This window comes from Macaca mulatta, chromosome 17 (assembly GCF_049350105.2).
Source record: "Macaca mulatta isolate MMU2019108-1 chromosome 17, T2T-MMU8v2.0, whole genome shotgun sequence".
Lineage (NCBI taxonomy): Eukaryota > Metazoa > Chordata > Mammalia > Primates > Cercopithecidae > Macaca > Macaca mulatta.
This window is the reverse complement of record NC_133422.1, coordinates 21,218,721-21,245,970: the sequence shown is the minus strand read 5'-3', so window position 1 is coordinate 21,245,970 and position 27,250 is coordinate 21,218,721. Positions and strand designations below refer to the sequence as shown.

Genomic DNA, 27,250 nt, shown 5'->3' with positions numbered 1-27,250 from the left:
TCCCTATAACAAGAACTGCAATTTAAATTTGCTTTACAAGTAATGTTAGGCCCAGCTCTGCAACTTCAGTATTCTCATTTTGCTTTTATGTTTATTGGAAATAGTGTGCAGTTCGTGCAGCCACAGAAGGCAGAACCCTCATTTTGGAAGGTTTGGAAAAGGCAGAGAGGAATGTTTTGCCTGTTTTGAACAACTTGCTGGAAAACAGAGAGATGCAGCTTGAAGATGGACGCTTCCTGATGTCTGCTGAGCGTTACGACAAACTTCTCCAAGTAAGAGAAGAAAATCCCACTGTTTTGTCTTTTCTGTCAAGCTGTGGGCAGTGCCATTTTATTGTATAGGACATGGCCCTATTGGAATCTGGACAGATGTTCGGATGACCCTTATCTTGGGTAAATTGCTGAAGTCATGAGTTTACAGTTTTACAATGCTCTTCTGTTTGTAGACCTTGTCAAAAGACCTCCCAGATTTTTACTGTCTTTTTTTTCTGGTTAGTCTAATAACTATTCTCTTTTCCTTTTTTATTTTTTTTTCCTATTTTTTCTTCTTCGCTTTCTTCCTCTTTTCCCATCTCGTTTTTTCCCCCTTCTTTCTTTCTCTTAACAACTATTTATTAAAAGGCTAATGACTTCTAGATAGTGCTAGTCACCAGATACAAAGCTAAAGAAAGTCCAGTTCTTAGCTTCAGGAAGCTCAAGGTCCAGTAGGTATTGACAGAAATGAATAAAATATTTAAAGGATATCCTATTCTGATGACCCAAGCCACCAGCATCACATGCTGGGGTTGCTGTAGGAGCCTCCTAACTGTACTCCCTGCTTCCGTCCTTCCTTCCTGACACTTCTCAACACAGCAGTCAGTGATCGCCTTAACAATGCATCCATTTGGGGGCATTCCTATGCTCTAACCTTGATGGCTTCTTGTTCCACTCAGAGTAAAATTCAAAGTTTTTACAATGCAGTACAGCACCCTTTGTTGTCTGCTTCCCTCTACTAGAATATAAGTTTCACAAGGGCAGGAATTTTTGTAACTGGTATTATCTCAAGTTCCTAGATCAATGCCTGGCACATGGTAGTTGCTCAATAACTATTTGTTGAATGAATGAATAAGTACCATGGAATGATTAAATGCTGTGATAAACATACATATAAAGAGTACAACAACTGGGGAATGTGGGGACTCTTCAAAGACTTGGGAGATGGGTTCATGTAATGTCACAAATGACAAGAAGACATTTAGCCCTTGTTCATCCAGCTCAAGCGGTACCACGCTGGATCTCTGTGTGGTTAACCCAGCCTTCTATGACTGACTGCTCTGCCTGTACATTCTAGGACCTAGAGTCTCTCTCATACCTGTTCTGTACATATGTGCTACCTTACTACCCCAGGTTGGTTGCAAATTGATCAGGAGCAGGATCTGTGTCTCATACTTCTTGATCTTGCTCCCAGGGTGCTAATATGAGCCCAGAACACACCAGGCCCTAAATAATGAATGTCAATGCCAGAGGGTTTGATTGCACTGATGCTACGTGGCTGGCAGGGCCAGAAGCAGTCTGTTTCTTTATTATTTGTGGGAGTTTCTAGATGATGCTTTCTTGTGAAGTACAGTCATTTTCCTCTGGATCTATTCATGGAGCATCTCGTTCTGATATAATCAGAAGGAGATAATCAAGGATTTAATCAAGTAGAAAAAGTTAAATTCATTTATTCATATTGTTAATTTACCAAAATGAAAGCTTTTTAATTTATTTTTTAAAAGGCTGTTATGCAGAACGTTTTCTCTTTAGATGCTTTCTAATTACAAAATAACTACTTGCTACTAGAGATTATATTAGTGTTCACCATTTTTAGTAAATAATTTGGAAAAAAATACTCAGAATATGGAATTTTTTTTTAAAGTATAGGAGTTACTTCACAACAAAAAGTTTGATATATTCTTTATTCTTATAGTAGATTCTGTGCAAAGTTATTGAACATATTACTTTGAATAGAAATTCATGATATGTGAGTCAAAAGAGGTTTAGTGACTGGGTGCGGTGGCTCATGCCTGTAACCCTAGCACTTTGGGAGGCTAAGGCGGGCAAATCACCTGAGGTCAGGAGTTCAAGATCAGCCTGGTCAACATGGTAAAACCTCGTCTCTGCAAAAATACAAAAATTAGCTGGGTGTGGTGGCATGCACCTGTAATCCCAGCTACTTAGGAGGCTGAGGCAGGAGAATCGCTTGAACCCGGGAGGCTGAGGTTGTGGTAAGCCAAGATCGTACAACTGCACCCCAGCCTGGGTGAGGGAGCGAGACTCTGTCAAAAAAAAAAAAGGGGGGGTTTAGTACGCAAAGAATGCTTATTATTAAGTGAGAAGGGTCTACTACATTTTTCTCCCAAAGTAAATATCAGTATAAACACATAATTTTTTATCGGTAAATGTTATTTCTGGGTTCATAGAATCTGTCTCATAAGAACCTCACAGCATATAGGCAAGATCCCTTCACAAAGCACTATCATCTTATGACAACTTTTATGCTAAAAAGATTCTAACACCATAACGTAAGCCCCATTTATTTCTAGGTAGCTTTGATATTCTAAATTTAATATCTCAAAAATGTTATTGGTTTCATAAAGGTGATTATAGTAGAATTCTGTTATTATGGAAAGAGATACAAAGTTCAGTTTGTATGAACTTTATATTTCATTTAACATTTTTGGGTAAATGAAAAAAATATTTAGTCAGCTCTCTGAAGTTTCTACTTTTGGTTTCTCAGACAGGGCTAGATGTAGACTCTCACTTTCTAGTGTCTATGACATAGTGTCAGTGTATTAATTAGATGTATGACTGCTGATTTTGATTCATACCAAAATATGATTGAAATAATTATTTATTATTTTTAAAATTAATTCATGCAGTCAGTCAACAGACATTTGTCCTGTTATACACTAGAGGTAATAAGTCCTCTCAAGAATGTGGAGCTAGCATGAGACAGTCATGTATAGAAGCAAATGCACAAATAAATAATGATAGAAGCTTGCAAAAGATAAAGTAAAAGGGTACAAAAATGGTTCTGATGAGGGAAGGGGATCTGAGTTTTATGAAGATGTTTTTTGTGTTGAGCTTTGACTGACCCTTGTGTTTATGCTGTGCAAAGTGAAAAGGGTGTTGTTCAAGAAGATGGAGTCGTGTTGGTGAAGCAGCCTCATGTGTTTGGAGAGCTGCAGATGGGAGACAGATTGGAGCACAGGGTCATGGAAGGAGGGTCAAGGGGACGGGCGTGCACTGGTTGCTGAGACTGAGAGAATCAGAGCCTCTGCCAGGAAAGGCCTTGAGCGCCTTCTTAAGAGTTTCTATATTGTCATTTGGGCTGTGAAGAGTTGCTGAAAGATGTGGACGCTTCTCTCAGAATGTACAAATGTGCATTTGTACAAACTTAGTCAATACCGTAGATCCTGCTGCTGAAGAATGTGAAGAGCCATTGATAGAGTTAGGCAGAGAAGGAAGGAAATGAGATTTAACAGGTGCCTGCTGTGGGCCACTTGTTTGCACACACATTTTCACATTTAGTTTTCCTAGCAGTCACAATAATGTAGGTGCTATTTTTCCTACTGAGAAGGCTAAGGTTCTAAAGGTATAATGACATGCATGTGCTAACATTTCGTAAAAGTATACATCAAGCAGTTGAGCCAGGATTTGTGACTCCAAAACCTGTACTGTTTCTGTTCTCTAAGCTCCACTATATACTAGTTGCAGGACCATGGGACAAGTTATATAACTCCTTTGAACTTTAGTTCATTCATTCATGTAAAAAGGAGATTGTCTATATTGGATTCTGGTGAAAGTTAAATGAGAAAAATCCGTGGAATATGCTTACCACATAGTAAGTTTCCAAAACATGTTATTACGAGTAATATGCCTTGCTAGGAATACCCATAAACATAATTATCTATTTAAGGTCCACTGGTAATCAATCACAGCTCTGCTGGTGACCTGCCCATCGGGGACTACCTTTGTTACAACCTCTAGTCATGTATTTTCCTTACCCCCGACTCTTTTCCTCTGTGTTACTGACTAAGGCTTGGAGATCTGACCCAAGTCTCCTTTATTCCTTGTTGTGTTAACTGCTTTCCCTTTCAAACACTCCAGTCTTCATGTTGTGAGACTCCCCTGGCATCCTGAACTTGATTTCACTTTGCTGCCTTCCTTGACAGTTTGGTTTTTAGAGTGTTCTCCAATACAGTTTTCTCAACAGTCAAGTCCTAAGTCCCTGGACTTGGCAGCTCTTATAATTATGATCTGTATCATTTATGCTATAGCTTCTGGACCTGTTACTTTTATAGGATCATACCAAAAAAGAATTGGATTCTTGGAACATTGTCCGAGTTAGTGAAAATTTCCGAGTGATCGCCTTGGGTTTGCCAGTGCCAAGGTATTCTGGGAATCCATTAGATCCCCCTCTTCGTTCTCGATTTCAAGCCAGGGATATTTATTATTTACCCTTCAAGGTAAGTATGACCAAGGATAATTTATTTTTTAAACAGTTTTTCTATTTATAACAAGAAATTCAATGCTATAAAAATGTTACTGCATTTTTAAATGTCTTCCTCAGTAGGTCATGGAAAGATATGAGAATAGAGAGTAAAGAAAATCTCTGGAAACTAGGAAGAAAAATTATTACGGCATTATTGAAGGATTTTTTAAAAGGCTGGCTTTTCTTTTAGAAAATGAAATGTATCAATAAATGATTTTTTGCTATTAAATATTTAGTGTCTGCTTAATTAAAAAGGTTGATTGTGTCTATAAAACATTTGCACTTAATCCGTTACATTTCTTTTTAATTAATTTAATATGTTTCTATATTACTTTAGGACCAACTTAAGTTGTTATATTCAATTGGAGCCAATGTTTCTGCTGAGAAGTAAGTATATTTTTATAAATATCTGGACACTGAATATTGAATTTGTTTTGTCTGTTCATTGATTAATTGATTGATTCATTCAACAACTGGAATTCTTATAAGAATTTTTCAGTATTAGAATGTTTGGTGATAAAATTAATAAGATATCTTTGGCGAGAAACTCAAGATCTAATAGAGTTGAAAGATATGTGAATAGCTTTGGTTAACATGGTATAGTAAGTGCCATAATTTCAAAATATTGGGGGTATTAGTTGATATTTTATAAGGGCTTCACAAAAGCACTGGCATTTGAAATGGGTCCTAAATAAAGAGCAAGTTTTTGCCAGATAGAGAATGGAATCAAGGAATTCGAACAGAATAAGTTTTTTTTTGTTTTTTTTTTTTTAAAGCATGGAATGTGAGAGTTTATGCCTTGTTCTTAGGGCCATAAAAAAACTCTTGAAAGGCTAGAGTTTAGGTTTGGGGTTATGAAATGTGAGAGATGAGGCTGTCAGGGTAGATTTGGACCAGGTGGTGAGAAACCTCAAATATTGTGATAAATTTAGGAATATATTTGCATCTAATCAGCTTCTGAGTTTTAAGTAGGATATTATGATGCGGAGCCATTGTCCCTTAAGAATTAATATTAGGGATCATCTTTTTAGATTAATTAAATTAGCCCCTGTGTTTTATATTTAACAGACTTACACATTTTATGTTTTACAACTATTACAATTTAATATCATTTTTCCCCTAGAGTCTCTCAGCTCTTGTCCTTTGCTACAACTCTGTGTTCCCAAGAATCTTCTACTCTTGGACTTCCAGATTTTCCTTTAGACAGTTTAGCAGCTGCAGTTCAAATCTTGGTAAGTAAAATAAATTAACGACTGGCATACCCAAATATGTTAAAAATTTTGAAAGTTAATCATTAGGGATTAATGACTTCAGTTTGCTTTTGTCATACTCTTCTATAAATATTGTAAAACCTGAGATTAATTTGTTGTGCAGTGCAGTAAACTGTACAGAGACCAAGGACATGTTCTGAGCCCCTAAAGAGCTTTCAGCTTTGGAGTCGGAGCTGGACATGCAATCTCAGTGAAGTCCTACAGAGGGAAGGAAGGCTTTAGCTTGGTCAAGTAAAAGGTGTGCTGCAGTGTGAGTTAGGCCTCAGAGCTGTCCTTACCTGAGTTAGAGGAGCTAGGGCTTTCACACTGCTCTAGCTCCCATCAGTCTCTGTGTCATGGTTGTCTCAGGGGACACAAATTTCTGGATACTAACTGCTCTCCCAGCATGTGTGCAAGGGTGGCTTCAAGAGCCCAAGGATGTCTTCTTAGAAAGACCTACAGCAGTTGCTGTTGGAAGAGAAAGCTAGGAGGCACAAGAGAGAATACAAACAGATCTGAGGGGATCTGATAGAGTACAGACATTGTCCACTGTGGTTTCACAAAGGGCATGGCGGTCATGTCTGGAATGATAGAAATGCCTTCCAGGCAAGAAGTCAAAGCACAGGCAAATGTGTTTAATCACAAAAACACATTTTTGTGTTTTTGGAGAATGAGAATAAGTTGTATCCCTAAAGCAAGTGTGTGTGGTAGAGGGAGAAGTTAGAACACTATTGTGAAATGTTTTGTATGATGAATGAAGTTTCCTGGATTTTATGATGTGGAAAAAGTGGCTTATCAGACAATATTAAGTAGGTGGGCTATGAAGGTGACCAGACTTATGTTGGAGGAAGACACCTTTGTTGGCAGTGAGGGAATGACTAGGAAGCTTTTTTAACACTCAGTGAGACCCTGTGGAAGAGGGCACCATCCAAGATAGTGGGGATACTATCTTAGGCAAGAGACTTGTTTTTAAACTTGTATGTATGTATGTATGTATGTATGTATGTATGTATGTATGTATGTTTCCTGTGAGTCAGGGAGCCTAGGTATTGTTGACATTGTTCTTTACATCCAGAACAGAATTTCTCTTCCTGTTTATTAAATCTTATACTTTTATTGAATCTTTTTTGTTTTTGCTTAGAACATTTTATTTTGAAAATTCTCAAATGTAAAAAAAAGTTGAAAAATAGTAATTTCATAATCCCCTCACCTACAATCACCCATTATTAATATATTGCTACATTTGTTTGCATGTTCTTTTTTTTTTTTTTTTTCCTGAACCATTTGGAAGTAAATTGCAGTCAGTACTCTTAAATACTTCAGTATATGTATTAGTTCGTTCTCCCGCTGCTATGAAGAAATACCTAAGACTGGGTAATTTATAAAGGAAAGAGGTTTTACTGACTCACAGTTCCACAAGGCTGTGGAGGCCTCAGGAAACTTACAATCACGGTGGAAGGGGAAGCAAACACGTCCTTCTTCACATGGTGGCAGGAGAGAAAAGTGCGGAGTGAAGGAGAGGAAAAGCCCTTTATAAAGCCATCAGATCTCATGAGAACTCACTATCATGAGAACAGCATGGAGGTTAACTGCCCCCATGATTCATTTGTCTCCCACCGGTCCTATGGGAGCTACAATTAAAGATGAGATTTGGGTGGACACAACCAAACCATATCAGTATGCAACTTCTAAGAATTAGGACATTCTTCTACATAATCAGAACAACATTATCATATTTCATATCATGTTAACAGTAATCCATAGTATCATCTAATAGATAGTTCATATTGAAATTTCACTAATCTTTCTTGTCAATAGACTCTTTTAAAGTGAGGTGAACAGAATTGACAGTGCAAATAATGTGAGGAAGGACTTGAGGATAATGAATACTTTCTAATTTTGTAGTTATAACTGTGAAGCTAAGTGAATGTGGGTGAGATTAACCTAGGGATAAAAGGGGATCAGGTACTTTGGGATGAATAAGGTAGAGACATGTATTCTGTTTCAAATGGGGGTCTATGGGATATTCATATAGTCATATGTAATGAACAATTGAGGGCTCAGGTTTAGAGCTCAAGAAAGAAGTCAGGACCAGACATAGAAGTGTGGGAGCCATCAATACATAGAAGATAGATGAAAGATGGAAATGGGTGAGCTTACCCAGGGAAAGGGCAAGGAATGAGAAGAGAAAATAATGAATATTTGCTTTTGTAGACTTGTAGAAAATACCAGACACCTATTGGTTACTTTTATAAGTCAATTTTAATGTATGTACATTTCAGATGTTTTCTGTGATTATTTTGAATTTTGCTCATTCCTATATATTTTTGCTCCTACATAGGATTCCTTTCCTATGATGCCAATCAAACATGCAATCCAGTGGCTTTATCCGTATAGTATTTTACTAGGTCACGAAGGGAAGATGGCTGTGGAAGGTGTTTTAAAGGTGAGTATCTGCTTCCATTTCTTTCCTTTCTTTTCCCATTTTCCCTTCTCTTGCCTTTTCCCATCTTCCCCTCACTCCTTTCCCTACCTTTCCTATTTTTCTCCCCCCATCCTTATTTCTTCCCTTTCTCTTCCCCTCCATTCTTTACTAGGCATGGAGGCATTGGCATTCCAACAAGAAGACAGCTGTGATAAATAGGGCAGCAAACATAGAGGGGGTGATGTGGTTGGGAGATTGGTTGTGTTGAGCAAAGAAGTAAATAGATTGAGCAAATGAATGAATATATTGAGGATAATAAGAGCTATGCTTCTCACTGTTGGATAAGGGATTTATAACTATGGAAAAGGGGAAGGCAAGAAAAAACTCTTAAGGTATTGGATTGGAATTGATGTTATTATGAATCATGGGTTTTTAAAAATAATATATATGAACAGATAGATAGTTACAGATATAGTATGTGTATATGTATACATATACATATTGTCTAGCTGTCTCCTGAGAGAGCCTAAAAACTATGATGTTCTAGTAGCGGTGATCACACCAAGTACCTGGACATTGGTTTCTAAATACCATGCTCTCTCAAAGGATCAGGTTAGGGAATGTAGAAGATGAGCCTGGACCATCTTTTTGTGCCAGAGAGTAAGGAGATATTCAACAAGTGATATTGATATGTCAAAATGATGGAGTTCCCAGGTTGAAGTGGCTGAAATCTGGGACAATTTGAGCATAAAAATAAATGATGATGGTAATTGGTTTTAACCTGTTGCATAAAATAGGAATCCATGAGTCCATACTGATATGAATGAACAAAAAATATGGAGATGGGCATTCTCTTTTAAAGTGTAAAATGCCTACTTGTGAATCTAGAAGGAATTACATAAATAGAAAAAACACCATTTGGCAACCATCAGAGTGGCAGTTAATTTAGACAGGAGTCATCAAAGGATGTTAAAGCTGGCAGGTGGAGCTTCTATGAGGCACAGGGTATTGGCATAATCTCTGAATGTCTCCCTCCAAAAGACTCAGTTGACCACCAAACCAAGAAAGTGGTATTTTTACAGTAAACTTCAACTTGACCAGGTGGGACAAATTGACCTTGTATGCCTCCCAAATTCCCCATTTCTGGGGAATTTTGCTGAGAGTTCATGATGTATGTTTGGCCATGAGGAAATATTGTAGAGTTCTAGATTGGGGGCCATTATATAGAACATAGGCCTCTATTCTTTAAAACTGTTCAGACATGAAAGACAGGGAAAAACATAGAAATGTTTCAGGCTAAAGGAGACTGAAGAGATTGGATAGCTAAATGCATCATTTGTTCCTGAATTAAATCCCGGACCATTAGAAACAAGTGACAATATTGGCACTGTTTGTAAAACTTGAATAGGGTCTGTGGATTGGATAATAGTGTTATATTAAGTGGATTTCCTCATTTGGAGGCTTATGTGGCAATTACACCGGCCACAGTTCTTGTTTTCAGGAAATATCAACTGAAGTGTTTAGGAGTATGGGGACATCATATCGGCAGCTTGTTCTCAAATTGTTCACATAAAGATCACTGGTAAAGTAGGCAGGGGGAGTAGGAGGGAGGGGGAGATGTGCTTAAAAAATGTTAACCATTGAGGAAACTGGGTGAGGGTTATTAACTTGAAAAACGAGTGTTTTATATAAAACTATGGAACTTGCTATAGAGCTTTCATTTAAACTAACGAAGGTCTCATTTTTTGTCATAAGTGGTTTATAGTACGTGGGGCATGATTTTCTTTCAAAATACGTGTGGCATAATTTCCTCTTTGTATAGTTAACAGTGGTGTTTTCCAAAAGGCCAATCACACTCTAAAATGTCTTATAACTATATTTTTAAAGTGTTGACCCTTGGTAAAGACTTACTGACTCACCAAAATTAATTCCTCCTTATGAAAGACGGTTTTTGCTTTTCTTACATGGTTTGGCTCAAGGCGCAGATTTCTAAGAAAGAGAATGTGACCACTAAGCTGTGTGGCTTTCTATATAGAAGCTTCAGTTTCTGGAGACCAGGATTTGACAACTTTAAGCATATGGAATGGTATTTCTCTATCCCTTATCCTCATATCTACCCAGAATCTTTGGGATACAGAACATCCTCTGTGTATCTATTAATAATGAGAGGACCTTAGAAGAGTGGAACATTGGATTCTAATTACTTAAGTGGGATCTTTTTCAGAGAAGTTAGCCAAAGAATCCAAAGAAACAGTATTTTCATTGACTGGTTATGTCAGGAATAATAATAAAATTATTATACAGCTGTTGCTAATAGATAATGAGAAGAGAGGTATAGTTAGAGACAGAATCTAAAAGAGAAGCAAAAAGAAGCAAGGGGAAAATAATGGTCAATAAAGAGACAAAGGAGGGAAGAGACAGCAGAGAATGGAAGCAGTGAAATAACCAATGATGAAAGAGAAGAAAGGTAGGGGTGTGTGTGTGTGTGTGTGTGTGTGTGTGTGTGTGTGTGTGTGTGTATTTAAGAGAGAGAGAAAGAGAGAGAGAGAGAAAGGGAAAGTAGGAGGAGAAGGAAGAGGAGGAACAGCAGCAGAAAGAGGAGGAGGGTGGATATTAAGAACCATTTGGAAATGGGGAGATTAATTCATAGGCTCAAGGAGTCAGGAAATTACCATCTTCTGACAATATAGTTCACTTCAAGGCTTATTCCAGTTGCTGGGGGAAAAGAGAACTCGAACTTATCTTTGATCTAATCAACCTCTAAGCTAAATTGGCCATTGGTCATTGAAGTAGAGTACCTAGTGTTTAAGATCAAAGGCGGTGACTCCAGATGAACTTTAATGCCCCTCAGCCCAATGTGCAGTGCCTTGGAAACAAGGGCACATCCTCAGGGAGGAAGAAACTCATGAGAAGTTCTGATAAAATGAAGTTTTTTTGTGAAAAAACAGAGAGAAGATATTCAGTGTCTAAAAAAGTCAGTTACGAACAAAGGTCTTTACCTTTACCAAGAAACCACTTTGATGTGTTTTTTGGTCTGTAATTTCAAAACTAGTCATACAAATTTATTATAAAGTTATAGCATATCTTTAAAGAGTTGAATTTTCTTAAGAAAGTAGCTAGTGTTGCTTCATTTTTTTGGTCTTTTAACCATAATTAAGGGGAATGTAGAAAAATGATTGAGTTTATATTGGAACAGAAATGATTTCAAATTTGAATGTGAGTGTTTTGAAAAGGAAAAAGGAATTGGTATTAATTAGATAAGAGGAGAAAGAGTATGGCTGCCTTCTCACCTTAATTATGTGAAGCGCTAGTTAATGGACATTTGTAACTCAGTAAACTGTCAAGTGGGAGGGCTTAAGTTCATTTGTCTGATCTTAATGAAGTACTTTCTTTTTGTAAGATCATTGCACAGTGATGTATACAACCAGATTAGCATCTTAAATAGCTTTTCTTAAGAGTGGAAGAGTCAAAAAAACAAAAAAAAGGAGTGGAAGAGTCTATTTACTGATATAATTCTTTGTGATTTGTTCTGGGAAGTCTGTGTGGCCTGTTTGTTATTGTAAGTTTCTGCATTTACCTCAAAGTGTTATTTTAAGCAAATATTTATAGATGAGTGAAATATTACATGTGCTCAAATAATTTTGAATTAGAAGAGGTAAAAATTAATAAAATATTGTTAAATTTGGAAAAAATGTTTACATAGGAAATAGAAGTATGTATTATAATGGTAAATTAAGAAGGTATGTATATATACACATTAACTTTTCCTTGATAAATGATAATTATTTTTTATCCTAGATTATAGAAATTAATGTGTAGTTGCATTCAAATTAGATATCCATTTGAATTTTAGTGTAATTACTTAATTAGACTGTATTTTCAAGGAAAAATTGTTAGTCACTGAAAATTCAATCAGATAGAATTCACAACACCTTTCTTTTTTCTGAACAAGCTATAAAAGTGGCTGGAATGAGTTTCATTCCTCAGATGGTGCTCATCATGTGATGTTCATGCTCTAAAAACATGTTTCTGTAGTCATGAAATAATTTCTAGCCTTCAGTTAAGGATGTCTTAAAGAAAACCCTCTTATTCTGAATCTGCTATACTTTGAGAATAGTATGCTTTCTTACAGTTTAGTAACAAATGCATCTAGGCTTCTAGTAACGTGTCTTGGCTCTTGGTCTCTACTTAATTAAGACTGCATCATAACAGTGGTTAAATTGGTAAGTTCCCTTGGTGATTTAGAAAGGATATACTGCCACTTATCCATTGATGATGTAATCTGAGCCATAGTTTTTTTCTAAGAAACTTGGATCTTACATTTAGTATTTTTATTTAGTTCAACACATGCTCATTGAGCATTCATTTTTTGGCAAATTATGTACGTATAGAAATCTAGTGATACAGAAATGGATACAATCTGATTTCAGCTCCTGAGGAAGTTACAATATTAATGTCTGAGGAGCATCAGATATTTCAATAAATAACTATTTTAGTATAGTGGTTTTTTTGTTTGTTTTTTTAAGCAGTGTAGCATAATGATGACTAGCTCTGGACAAAGCAGTAATGACGTGACATAGGCCAGTGAAATAGGAATTAAACGAATATGAGAAATGTTTCAGAGGAAGGATGATACATGTTACTAACTGATGAAATATGAGGTGGGTTAACGGAGCTATGAGAGAAAGTGAGAAATCAAAAATGTCCATAAATCCTACCTTGGACATATGAGTAGAGTTGCTGTTAATTAATATGATAAAGTGGGAGAAGGAGCATGTTTGTGGTGGGGGCTAAATAATTCCATATACTAGAACCCTTTTGAATTTGAAGTTTTTCTGGTGGTTTTATCTAGCAGACTTGAAAATATGGACCTGGTTCTAGAGATATTTTGATATTAAAGATAAATACTTGGAACCCATTGATATGTGGGTGTTAGTTGAATTCATGGGGATGGACGTAACAACTGAAAGAATGCAAGTATACTGAGAGGAAAAATCTGTCTGCAAATTGAACATTTCAGGATTGGATCAGTAGGGAAAGAACCTTCAAACTGGGCAGAGGAGGAGTGGTTAGAGATAGAAGCAGAATGGCGGAGAGTATTCTTAGGGAGCATTGGGAGCAACTGTTTCAAGAGGAAAGTAATAGCAACAGTTTCAAATGCTGCAAAGATGCCGTGTTGAATGAAGACTTACAACATTCACTCAAAAAAGATTATTCATTCCGTCCACCTTCCATCCAATCAATTAGCCAGGCACTATTGTGCTGGAGATGTATGCAACATGGAAGTTTCTACCTTCATGGAGCTTATTTTTCTGTGAAGGGCGACTATCAGTCAAGTAAGTAAGTAAGTATATAATATGTCAGTTGAGGAATGGATGCTGTCACTGAGAAGATGACATTTGAATAAAGATCTGAAGGAGAGAAGTCCTGTGGGTAAAAAGTATTTCAGACGGAAGGGATAACCAGTATAAAAATGCTGAGGCAGGAGCACACCTGGGAACTGTAGGAACAGTAAAGGACAGTGTATTGGGGCAGAGTGAGTGAAGGAGAGGTGATTAGGAGAGAAATCAGAAGGTAAATAAAGTCAGATCATGTAGGCTCTGTAATCCATGGAAAGGACTTCTGCTTTCAGTCTGAGTGAAGTGGAACACCATTTGAGGGTTTTGAGGAATGTGTTATATGAGTGATCATTTTAACAGGTTGGTTGCTGAGTAGTGAATAGACTGTGGAGGGTATGAATGAAAACAGGGAAAAAACAGTTGGTAGACTGTTGTAGTAATCCAGTTGAGACAGTATTGTACCTTTGACCAGCTGTGATGTTGGTAGGAAGTAGTTGGTTTTGGGTTATGTTTTGAAGGTAGAATCATGATTTGCTGAAGGGTTGGATGTAGGGTTGATACAGAGTTAAGGATGATTTCAAGCTTTTGGACTGAGAAACGTGAATGATGAAGTTGGAGATAGAGAATATGGAGGTGGAGGGAATATCAGACCAGAGCATTGGACATATTTGATTTAACATGCCTCTTAGCCAAATGGAAATGTCAAAGAGGCAGTTGCATATACAAGTCAAGATTTCAGGAGAGAGATCTGGATCAGAGAGAGAAAATTGGGGTCATGATGGTTTGTAAAGTCATGCAAGTGATGAGCTTATTTAAAAAGTGAATGTAGATAGAAAATAAAAAGTTCCACTCCTGAAGTTCCTTACTGTGTACTGGTCAAGAAGATGAAGAAGAACCTGCAAAAAAGACTGAGAAGGAAACAGCAAAATAGGAAGAAAACTAATTTATTTAATTTGGTAAATAGGATGTCATTGATGAACTCACCAAGATCAGTGTTAGTAGAGTGATAGGAACGTAAGCCAAAAATCAAGGGGCTTACATTTTAAATTGAAGATGAAACTGAACCAGTGATTCATATGATTCATATGTATCAACCAAGTTTGATGGTGAATAAAAGCCAAAAGATGATAGATCACTTAAAGATGAGGTATAATTAAGAAATGACTGTTTCTTGAAATGGGGAGGCAAACATTTTTATAGGCAGAAGGGACAAAAAATGTGGAGTACATGAAAAATGTGGCCTAGCTAAGGTGGAAAAGGACATTTTCAGAGCACCCTTGTGTGTTGGTTTGAAATGATGGAAGAACATGCTTTCCACTCAGGAACTGGAATGATGGAGCTGCCGTAATCTGACGTAGAAAGACTTCTAGGGGTTTCTGTCTACTCATAGTTAAAGCAGAAGTCCTTTCTACTGAAACAGTGGGCACAGTAACAAGAATTGATTAAAACATCAATGATTTTGAGGATGAAGGAAAAATAATTTTGTTTGTTCATTTAACAAGCCGTTATTGACCATTGACTATGTCCCATGTGTGATTCTACGTTCTGGAAATTTAGAGTGAGCCAAATAGATACATTTAATACTGCCCTAATGGGGCTTATGTTCTAGTAAAGTATGGGGGAGTATGTGTCTGTAAGCTCTGTTCTGAGTGGAGGAGGCAGCTAGATTGCCTCATGACAGGGTGATAAATGGGCTCAGATTGACTTCTGAGGAGACTAGTAATGGTCTGTATTTGTTGCTGAGGGGCTATGAGAAAAGAACCCAGGAGAGACTGTGGCCACATATTTGTTCAGGCAATATGGTTTGCAGAATTTCACTTTCAGTGCTTAATAATCTAGAAAAAGGTATGAAGAAAGTAGATGGCCTGATGGGACAGGATTGGGAATTGTAAGGATGAATATGGAAGCCCGACAGACCAGTATCCAATGTGATTTATATTTCATTTTATTTAATTATAATTCACAGTTTAAATAACCTAATTCTAAAGAAAGTGTATTAGAAAATGTTAGTACTGTTTAACTGAAATTCAAGAATTCATAGGAAATGCTCATAAAGTGGTAAGTTAACAAACTCTTATTTTCTACTTCTTGCTAGGAAGTAACCTGAAATAATTATATGTCTATTGTCGTTCTGACCAGCTGTGATGTTGATAAGAAGTAGTTGGATTTGAAGGTAGAATCATTATGATTCGCTGAAGGGTTGGATGCAGGGTTGAGACAGAGTTAAGGGTGATGATTTCAAGCTTTTGGCCTGAGAAACTTAAATGATGAAGTTGGAGATACAGAATATGGGGGTACCTTTCTGATTAATGATCCTCTAAATTTTCTATGCCAGAAAATGATAATTCACCTTGCAATTTGAAGTTTTTACCATCTTAGTGTATTCTGGCCTACTATTTTTATTTTACTGAAGTATTTTAGCTTGAATTATTTATGAGGACATAACCAGTATAGCAAGTGGCTCAGGACATTAGTGTTTATTTCTGGAATATGAGTCCTCTGACATCAATCCTGTATCAAATTAGATTGACACTACTCTAGCTGTGGTGAAGACATACATTTAAGCTCATTTATTTGTTTTCCTAGAATTTAATGAATCTTCGTTCTAATTTTTTTTTTTTTTTTTGAGACAGAGTCTCGCTCTGTCACCAAGCAGAGTACAGTGGCATGTCTTGGCTCACTGCAACCTCCTCTTCCCGGGTTCAAGCAATTCTCCTGACCCAGTCTCCTGAGTAGCTGGGATTACAGGCACCTGCCACCACGCCCGGCTAATTTTTGTATTTTTAGTAGAGACGGGGTTTCACCATGTTGGCCAGGCTGGTCTTGAACTCCTGACCTCAGGTGATCCACCCATCTCTGCCTCCCAAAGTGCTGGGATTACATGCATGAGCCTTTGCGTCCAGCCATTTGTTCTACATTCTAATGAATTTAATTACTTGGTTAGGTCTTGCTCCTTTCCTATTGAGTCCTCCTTAAAATACAGTGGAACTTTTTTTTTTTTCCCCATGAAATTAAGGTGTCAATAATTGTTATTTGTCTACAATATGGAAGCAATTCTTGTCAAATTATGTGATACTGTGGGGATTTGCATATATAAATTGTATGAAATATAGAACTTTTTAATGGTAGTACAAATATACAGGTTTTTTTTAGGTTTGGGGAAAGGAGTTAGTGATTGTCTTGACTACTTATGACATCAAAATGAACACTTGAACTGGGCTGTTATGTTTAGAATGTTGAGGTTAAACATGATTTCCTTCCTCCCAAATCTATTTTCTGGAGTTCTTTCATTCTGCTGAATACATGATGATCTGTTCTTTCATTGAGTTTCAACTCTTTCACTATAGTAATAATGTTCCAAAACTAGTGTAGGATTTTGGGGGTTAATTTCTGCCTATTTAATAGTAAAAATAAATTCAGTTTTTTATATTGAGCAAGCTGTTATAAGTAGGGCATCGAACTTAATTTTCAATTTATTTTCATCTTTCACGTATTTATCTGTATTCTTTCTGTGCAGTTTTGATATAACTAGCTGGAATGAAGTGGTATAGTCAGTGTTAGAACATTGGTAGTTGGGCCATATCAAGAATCAATGGTTCTAGCCTTTGTTTGTTTGTTTGAGACGGAGTTTTTGCTCTGTCGCCCAGGCTGGAGTGCAGTGGCGCAATCTCAGCTCACTGCAACCTCCGTCTCTGGGTTCAAGGGATTCTTGTGCTTCAGCCTCCCAAGTCGCTGGGACTACAGGTGTGCACCACCATGCCCAGCTAATTTTTGTATTTTTAGTAGACAGGGTTTCACCATGTTGGCCAGGGTCATCCTGACCTCAGGTGATCCACTTGCCTTGGCGTCCCAGAGTGCTGGGATTACAGGCATGAGCCACTGTGCCTGGTGGTTCTAGCCTTTTAAATCCAGTTCAACAAATATTGAGACCCCACCATGTAGAAAGCACCATACCATATGCTGTGGAAATTTGTTATAATAATTTTAGTTAAGCTGTTCACATAGCTGACAGCAGAATGATGTCCAAGAAGTTCTGTTTTCATGGATTTCAGGTAACACATTAACTTTGATTGATTTAAAGAACAAACCATTATGGGCCTTGTTTTATTTCAGCATGTTTTGAAGGGTCTCATCATCTCTTTCTAGGAAGTTGATTATCAAGAGATGTAAGCTATGAACTTTCACCAGGAATTCAGTGATTCCATTTCTTGTCATATAGTAAATTTTAGGGACTATTTTTATATCATCTTTAATAATTGTTGTAAGTAGAATGGTATTAGTAGGAATAGAAAAGAATTCTCATTAACTTTTTTTAACCTCTACTTTTATATAATAATATAAAATGGATTTTGGTTGTAATTAAGGTGTAATCTTTCAGATAGCCAACGTTAATGCTACAATGAAAAGTAAATTGCATGATTTTCTTGTAATTTTACAGCGCTTTGAACTTCAAGATTCAGGAAGCTCTCTGCTTCCTAAAGAGATTGTAAGAGTAGAGAAGATGACGGAAAACCATGTGTCCCAAGCTTCTGTGACCATCCGGATTGCAGATAAAGAGGTGACCATTAAGGTAATTAATCACAGGTTTATTCTTTCTAAGATATACCTTATTCTGCCTGTTTTTATGACCTAAATTAGGTTTATGATCTCCTTATAAGTCTTTCTTGATAGTGCTGCTTCTGTCTGTATCTGTATATCTATGTCTCCAGAGTCATGTATGCTTACAAACTGGAAAAATTCAGGAGAAACAGGGAAAGCCTTTCATCAAAAATTCAAAGTTGACCTCTGGGAAAATCAAGTCATGGGTTGATTATTGACAGCATTTTGTACTATGAGTCCTTGGTAAGAAATAGTGTTTTCAAACATTTGAGCTGCTACAGGGCCCTGTTGTCAAGTAAAATCTTTCTTAGCTATGTGAAACAGTTTAAAAAGGATCTACTCGGTTGAATGGTTTTTAGAAGAGGGAAATAATATTTGGTCATAGAGCTCTATCTGCATGTATATATGTTTTATATATATCAACTCCTTCTATATATATCTCTATGTATATATATACACACATATTTTATGGAGTCTTACTATATTGCCCAGGCTTGTTTTGAATTCCTGAGCTCAAACAATACTCCTGCCTTAGCCTCCTGAGTAGCTGGGACTACAGGCACATGCCACTGTGCCCAGCTCATGATAAACTTTTTTGTTTTAATATTTGATATTATTAATATTAATTCATGTTACTATACTTATTCATTGAACTGAATATTGATTATATCTACCATGAGCTAGGTTCCATATTATGAGTTTACTGTATACTAGTTACTGTATTTGTCTCTTTGCATATATTATGCGATTTAAATCCCCCAAGATCCATTAAGGTAAGTTTTATTATCTCCATTTTGTAGATTAGAAAACTGAGATATAAAGAGGTTAATTGATTCACCCAGAGACACCAGCTAGGAGATGGCACAGCTGGGATTTCTAGACAGCGAGAGTTGCCCACTCTACTCTGTTTTCTTCAGATGAATGGCTCATCTAGCTGATGGTTTAGGATAGAGGCAGATGAGTTAAGACTGCATTGGAATGGCTCGGGATATGGAGAAGGAAGTAATACTGGGATTCAGGAGACGGAATAGGGAAAGCTTCAGAGTGAAGGTGAAGCTTGATCTAAGTCTGCAAGAATAACACAGGATTTTTCCAGTGGCTGAGGAGTGGATAGGACATTTTTGGCAGTTTAAACAATATGTTCAGAAGCATGAAGTATGAAAAAGACTTCATTATTTGCTTCCCTTTGGTTATGGCTTTTAACCTCATTGCCTCTAGTCTCTTCCAGTTAGCTTTCCATGTTGATACCAGGATAAATTCTCAAATGCAAATCTGATCCTGTCACTTCCAAACTTACAATTCTTTGGTTCATGTGGTATATAATATGATCCAACCCAGAGTCCTCAGCAGAGCGTGGCTCCTCGGGAACTAATAGGCAGGATTAAAAAAAAAAGGGGGGGAAGACAAAAGTAAAAGGAGAAGTAGGTGTAAAAGATGGGAAGAGAGACTCTGTGAACAGATGCCTCTCAGTGGTAAACTAAGATAAACCTGAAAAGGATTTGTGGACTTGACTTTTAGAAATCAGGAGGTCATTGGTGACTTTAGAGATTCCGATTGACTAACATTAATTCTGTGCTTACAACTAGAATGTGGGGAAAAATTTATTCTCCAGTAGTAACATCTTTACTATAAGTTATAAACAACATTAAGATGACATGATATTTATGAATATATCTGACAGTGTGGGACTTTAATTTTAGAGAAATAATTGATTTGGAAGTTTTGTAATAATGATCATCAGGTCTGTTAAATGAAAAAATAGTTGCTGCTCTATTGAAATATAAAAACAGTAAAGAACTAAATTGAGCAAGCTGTTAGTTGGAGGCTTTTAAGTGGCAGTTATATGCTTTAAGTTACTGATATTTTGAGAAAAACATATGCATGTTTTACACACACATACACACACAAATATATATGTATACATACACACACACACACACACACACACATATATATATATTTGTTTTTTGTTTTTTGAGACAGAATCTCTGTTGTCCAGGCTGGAGTGCAGTGGCGCAATCTCGGCTCACTGCAACCTCTGCTTCCTGGGTTCAAGCGATTCTCCTACCTCAGCCCCCTGAGTAGTTGGGATCACAGGTGCGTGCCACCATGCCCAGCTAATTTTTTTTGTATTTTAGTAGAGATGGGGTTTCACCATATTGGCCAGGCTGGTCTCGAACTACTGACCTCAAGTGATCTGCCCGCCTTGGCCTCCCAAAGTGTTGGGATTACAGGCATGAGCCACCATGCCTGGCCATGTTATATTGACCTCTCTTTAATTATAGGTGCCAGCTGGGACCAGGCCATTAAGTCAACCTTGTGCATCAGACCGTTTCATACAGACTTTGAGCCATAAGCAGCTACAGGCTGAAATGATGCAGTCTCACATGGTTAAGGATATATGTTTAATTGGAGGAAAGGTAAGAATGACAGTCTCACTGCAGACTTTTAGTTTCCTGGCTTTTGGTTATTTTGACTTACCCCTTGAATAATTGTGTTTCCATTTTTAGGGTTGTGGAAAAACAGTGATCGCCAAGAACTTTGCTGATACCTTAGGATACAACATAGAACCTATTATGCTCTATCAGGTACAGTGTTCATTTTTAGCTGCACTTGGACTATAAGCATATATCCTTAGCCCATCGGCAGAATTTATGGATATCTTCTTGTTATGACTCTTTTTTTTTTTTTATGTAGGTAAAGAACCAAAATAGTAATCAAATTATTCCAATTAAAGTGCAATTATAATTATTTGGAGCTTTTGAAAGTACATTCTAGGATATCTGATGTGCACAATGTATCAGGGGCTGTTTTTCAGAGAGATTTATTTTCCAGAGGCCTGGAAGGGTAGGGGGAAAGGAGGGGTGAAGAGAGGTTGATTAATAGTTATAAAAATACAGGTAGGTGGGAGAAATAAGACCTAGTGTTTGATAAGTAAGTAGAATGACTATAGTAGACAATAATCTATTGTGTACTTTAAAATAGCTAGTAGTTAATAATTCAAATGTTCCAGCTTAAAGAAAAGATAAATGTATGAGGTAATTGACACCTTAATTACCCTAATTTTTTATTTCACATTATATGAATGTATCAAAATATCACATATACTCTGAAAATATGTACATATATTATGTGTCAATTAAAAAGTAAGATTCATTTTATGTGCATGTCCCCACACAGAATACATTTACTGGTAATTTGGAAATTGAAACAAAATAGGTTTCAGCTGCAGTGGGAGCTAATTATGTATTCACTGAATAGATTATTTTTTAAATGGTGACAAAATATGTATAACATAAAGTTTACCACATTAGCCTTTTTTTTTTTTTTTTTTTTTTGAGATGGAGTTTCGCCCTGTTGCCCAGGCTGGAGTGCAATGGCACAATCTCGGCTCTCTGCACTCTCCGCCCACCCCGGGTTCAAGTGATTCTCCTGCCTCAGCCTCCTGAGTAGCTGGGATTACAGGCACCCGCCACCATGACTGGCTAATTTTTTTTGTATTTTAGTAGAGACAGGGTTTCGCCATGTACAATTCACTGGCAGTAAGTACATTCACAATGTTGTGTAACCATTACCACTTCCTTTTTCCAGAACTTTTTCATTATCCTAAACAAAAACTCTGTACTTGTTAAACAGTAGCTCTCAGTTTTTCTTTCCCTCTCAGACCCTGGTAAACTCTACTTTCTGTCCCTATAAATTTGCCTATTCTAGGTACCTCATATAAATGGAATCATAATTTTTGTCCTTCTTGTTTAGTTTATTTTACTTATTGTAATGTTTTCAAGGTTTATCTGTGTTGTTGCGTATATCAGACTTTCATCCCTTATTAGGGCAAAGTCATATTCTGTTGTATGTCTATACCACTCTTTGTTTCTCCGTTGGTCTGCTGATGGACACTTGGGGTTGTTTCCTTTACACTATTGTAACCTTTTGGCTATAGTAAGTAATTCTGCTGTGAACAGTGGTGTACAAGTAGGTATTTGAGTCCCTGCTTTCAGTTTTTTAAGGTATATACCTAGGAATGGAATTACTGGATCATATGATAATTCTTTGTTTAATTTTTTAAGGAGCCAATAAACTATTTTCCATAGCAGCTACACCATTTTCATTCCCACCAACAATGCACAATGGTTTCAATTATTCTACATTCTCCCTAACACTTTTTTTTCTTTTTTCCTTTTTTTTTTTTTTTTTTGTAGTCATTATCCTAATGGCTGTGAAGGGGTAATTCACTGTGGTTTTGATTTGCAGCTCTCTAGTGACTACTGATGCTAAGCATCTTTTTCATGTACTTACTGGCTATTTGTATATCTTCTTTGGAGAAATACCTATTTGAAACTCTTACCCATGTCTAACTTATTTATTTTTTTCTCTTGATTTTTATTTTAGATTTGGGGGTACATGTGCAGGTCACAATTTACATGGGTAAATTGTATGTCACTGAGGTTTGGTGTATAAATGATCCCGTCACCCAGGCAGTGAGCATAGTATCTGATAGTTTTTCAACGCACAGCCCCCTCTCAAGTAGTCCTTATTGTCTGTTGTTCCCATCTTTATGTCCATGTGTACTCAATGTTTAGCTCCCACTTATGAGAACATGCAGCTTTGACTTTTTGTTCCTGTGTTAGTTCACATAGGATAATGTCCTCTAGCTACTTCCATGTTGCTGCAAAGGACATGATTTTGTTCCTTTTTATGGCTGCATGGTTTTCCATGGTGTATCTATGCCACATTTTCTTCATCTAGTCCACTGTTAGTGGGCACCTAGGCTGATTCTATGTCTTTGCTGTTGTATATAGTGTTTGTATTAGTTGGAGTTCCCTAGAGGGACAGAACTAATAGGACACACACACACACACACACACACACACACACACACACACACACAAATAGGAGAGAAATATATATATATATAAGTGTGTATATATATACACACACACTAATAATAGATATACACACACATATATATACACACACACACATATATATACACACACACATACATATATATATATGAAGAGGAGTTTATTAAGTACTAACTTACACCATTACAAGGTCCCACAATAGGCTGTCTGCAAGCTTGAGGAGCAAGGAGAGCCAGTCTGAGTCTCAAAACTGAAGAATTTGGACTCTGATGTTTGAGGGCAGGAAGCATCCAACACGCGAGAAAGATGTAGGCTGGGAGGCTAGACCCATCTTGCCTTTTCATGTTTTTCTGCCTGCTTTATATTCGCTGGCAACTGATTAGATGGTGCCCATCAGATTAAGGGTGGGTCTGCCTTCCCCAGCCCACTGACTCAAATGTTTTATCTCCTTTGGTAACACCCTCACAGACGCACCCAGGATCAATACTTTGCATCCTTCAATCTAATCAAGTTGACAATATTAACCATCACAGTGCTGCAATGAACATATGTGTAGAACAATTTATTTTCATTTAGTGTATACTTAGTAAGGGGATTGCTAGGTCAAATGGTCGTTCTGTTTTAAGTTCTTTGAGGAGTCTCCAAACTGCTTTCCACAGTGGCTGAACTAATTTACATAGCTGCCAGCATTGGGTGAGTGTTCCCTTTTCTCCACAACCTCGCCAATATCTGTTATTTTTTGACTTTTTAATAATAGCCGTTCTGACTGGTGTGAGATAGTATTCATTGTGATTTTGATTTGCATTTCTCTAATGATAGTGTTGATGAGCCTTTTTAAAATATATTTGTTGGCTGCATGTATGTCTTCTTTTGAGAAATGTCTGTTCTTGCCCTTTGCCAGTTTTTTAAATGGGGTTGTTTTTTCTTTGTTGAATTGTTCTTTTTGTTATTAGACCCTTGTCATATGCATGTTTGTGAATATTTTCTCCCATTCTGGAGGTTGTCTGCTTACTTTGCTGATAGTTTCTTTTGCTGTTCAGAAGCTTTTTAGTTTAATTAGGTCTCACTTGTCAATTTTTGGTTTTGTTGCAAGTTCTTTTGTGGTCTTAGTCATAAATTATTTGCCAAGGCCCATATTCAGAATAGTATGTCAGAATAGATTTTCTTCTAGGTTTTTATAGTTTTAGGTCTTAGATTTAAGTCTTTAACCTATTTTGAAGTAATTTTTGTATATGGTAAAAGGATCAGGTCCAGTTTCAATCCTGTGCCTATGGCTAGCCAGTTATCCCAGCACCATTTATTGAATAGGGAGTCCTTGCCCTGTTGTGTGTTCTTGTTGACTCTGTCAAAGATCTGGTGGTTGTAGGTATGTGGCTTTATTTCTGGGGATCCCCTTCCCATTTCATTGGTCTAGGTATCTGTTTTCGTACCAGTATCATGCTGCTTTGGTTACTGTGGTTTTGTAGTATAGTTTGAAGGCAGGTAGCATGATGCCTCAGGTTTTGTTGTTTTTGCTAAGGATTGCATTGGCGATTCAGGCTGTTTTTTGAATCTATGTGAATTTTAGAATAGTTTTTTCTAATTCTGTGAAAAATGATGTTGGTAGTTTGATAGGAATAGCATTTAATCCGTAAATTGCTTTGGGCAGTATGGCCATTTTAACAACTGTAATTCTCAGGAGCACAGCATTTTTTTCCACTTGTTTGTTTAATCTCTGATTTCTTTCAGCAGTGTTTTGTAGTTCTTGTTGTAGAGAAAAGATCTTTTACTTTCTTGGGTAGCTGTATTCCTAGGTATTTTATTCTTTCTGTGGCTGTTGTAAATGGGATTGTGTTCTTGATTTGGCTTTCAGTTTGGATGTTATTGGTGTATACAAATGCTACTGACTTTTGTACCTTGACTTTGTATCCTGAAACTTTACGGTAGTCACTTAGTACTTTTAGGAGCCTTTTGGTGGAGTCTGTAGGGTTTTTTAGGCATAGAATCATATAATCTGTGAAGAGAGATAGCTTGACTTCCCCTTTTCCTATTTTTATTTCTTGGTCTTGCCTGATTGCTCTGGCTAGGACTTCTAGTACTATGTTGAATAGGAATGGTGAGAGTGGACATCCTTGTCTTATTCCAGTTGTTAAAGAGAATGCTTCTAGCATTTTCCTGTTCAGTACGATGTGGGCTGTGGTCCTTACTCATGTTTTAATTGATTTTTTATATTTTTTAATGGACTTTTTGTTGTTGAGTTGTAGGAGTGTTTTAATGTATTCTGGGTATAGAATTCGTTCTCCACATATATGATTTTCTTTTTTTGAGATGGAGTCTCGCACTGTCACCTGGGCTGGTGTGCAATGGCGCAGTCTTGGCTCACTGCAACCTGCACCTCCCAGGTTCATGTGATTCTCCTGCCTCAGCCTCCTGAGTAGCTGGGATTACAATTGCACATCACTACACCTGGCTAATTTTTTGTATTTTTAGTAGAGACAGGGTTTCACTATGGTGGCCAGGCTGGTCTCGAACTCCTGACCTTGTGATCCGCACCCCGTGGCCTCCCAAAATTCTGGGATTACAGGCGTGAGCCACCCCACCCAGCCATGATTTTCAAACATTTTAATTCCTTCTGTGGGTTTTCTTTTTACCATTTTAATAATAGGATTTTATACATCTTTTGATGTACAAAATGTTTAAATTTTGTTGAAGTCCAATTTATCATTTTTCTTTTGTTACCTGTGTTGTTGGTGTTATAATTAAGGAATCATCGTAACATCCAATGTCATGAATTTCCCCCTATGTTTTCTTCTAAGAATTTTACAGTTTTAGGTCTTACTTTTAGGTGTCTAATTCTTTCTGAATTAATTTTTGTACATAATGTAAGGTAAGGGTCCAGCTTCAACTTTTGCGTGTGAATATCCAGTTTTCCCAGCACCAATGTTGAAAAGATTGTACTTTCCCCATTGGATGGACTTAGTACTCTTATTAAGAATCATTTGACCATATCTGCAAGGATTTACTTCTGGGCTCTCTATTCTATTCTATTGGCCCATATGTGTGTCCTTATGCAAGTATTACACTGTTTTGATCATGGTCGTTTTATAGTAAATTTTGGAATCAGTAAGTATATGGCTTCCAAATTTGTTTTTCCTTGCCAGGATTATTTTCAGTATTCAGAGTCCCTTGAGATTCCATATGAATTTTAGGATGGATTTTTCTATTTCTTCAGGAAAAAAAAATGCCATTGAGATTTTTATAGAAATTGTGTTTAATCTATAGATCACTTTGAGTAGTACTGTCATCTTAATAAGCATAAATCTTCCAATCCATGAACATGAATGTTTTTTCATTTATTTATGTCTTCTTTAATTTCTTTCTGTAATGTTTTATAGTTTTCAGTGTACAAGTCTTTTGTCTCTCTACTTGTTTTTGAATAGATTATTTTGGTGGGTTTACATATATAATATGGTAATAAGAGAAACTTACAGCTAGTGTTCTTACAGAATGAATTTTTCTGTCTTTTTTTAATAATCTCATCTGAGACATTTTTATCATGCTAATTAAAAAATTCTATATGTCAGTATTTGCTTATGATAGCTTATTATAGCAAAAGAGTCTCTTTATTGTTTGAATGACTTTGGAAATAAATGTGATACTGTTTACTTACATTTTAGGACAACTTTTGTGTTTTTGGTTTGGTTTTTTGGTTCCACTTTTTTATTGTTTCTGACACTAAATATATTTATATTTAAAATGTTCTTTTATTCTGAAAAATGACATTTAAACCAGTTAGTTGCTGTGACCTTAGATCATAGAAAATTTTGCTAGTTGCTCATATTTCAAATGATTCTATCGAGATTCCTTCCCTGCTGCTTTAAGGCATTTTGTGCCTATTGATTGAATTGGCCAGAGTTTGGAAGGAAGTGCAACTATATGTTACCAGTAACTTTTCGGCTACAAATAGAAGAGTCTACTGTAAATGTATACATGAGAATTCTCCCCGAAATTGATTTTTTTTCTTTCTTTTGGGTAATTTAATTCATTCAGAGCACCAAGGTACCATTTAGGATTTTGAGTTGCTTGAAAATAGTTTTGGAAGCAAAAGAGAAAATATCCCATCTTCATATAAAACTATGGTGGATTTATATCTCTATTATTTTGTATAGTTTTCATTGTCATATTTCAAGAAAGACAGGTAAAGGTAGGTAAGAAAGGAGGTAAAGGTAGTTAAAATAATTAACTGATTAAAGGACTTAAAAGGTTCAAATATTTACT

At 36.6% G+C, this 27,250-nt stretch overlaps 1 protein-coding gene across 1 annotated transcript in view; it reads left to right on the top strand.

Annotated features, from left to right (window-relative positions):
- The window catches only part of VWA8 (von Willebrand factor A domain containing 8), a 380,985-nt gene that overhangs the window by 62,014 nt on the left and 291,721 nt on the right, over nucleotides 1-27,250 (top strand). The window contains exons 5-12 of the mRNA XM_015120969.3: nucleotides 105-272; nucleotides 4,325-4,489; nucleotides 4,853-4,902; nucleotides 5,639-5,747; nucleotides 8,107-8,211; nucleotides 17,968-18,099; nucleotides 20,414-20,548; nucleotides 20,639-20,716. Of these exons, the coding sequence (XP_014976455.3) occupies nucleotides 105-272; nucleotides 4,325-4,489; nucleotides 4,853-4,902; nucleotides 5,639-5,747; nucleotides 8,107-8,211; nucleotides 17,968-18,099; nucleotides 20,414-20,548; nucleotides 20,639-20,716 (942 nt within the window). The remainder of the gene's footprint in view (nucleotides 1-104; nucleotides 273-4,324; nucleotides 4,490-4,852; nucleotides 4,903-5,638; nucleotides 5,748-8,106; nucleotides 8,212-17,967; nucleotides 18,100-20,413; nucleotides 20,549-20,638; nucleotides 20,717-27,250) is intronic.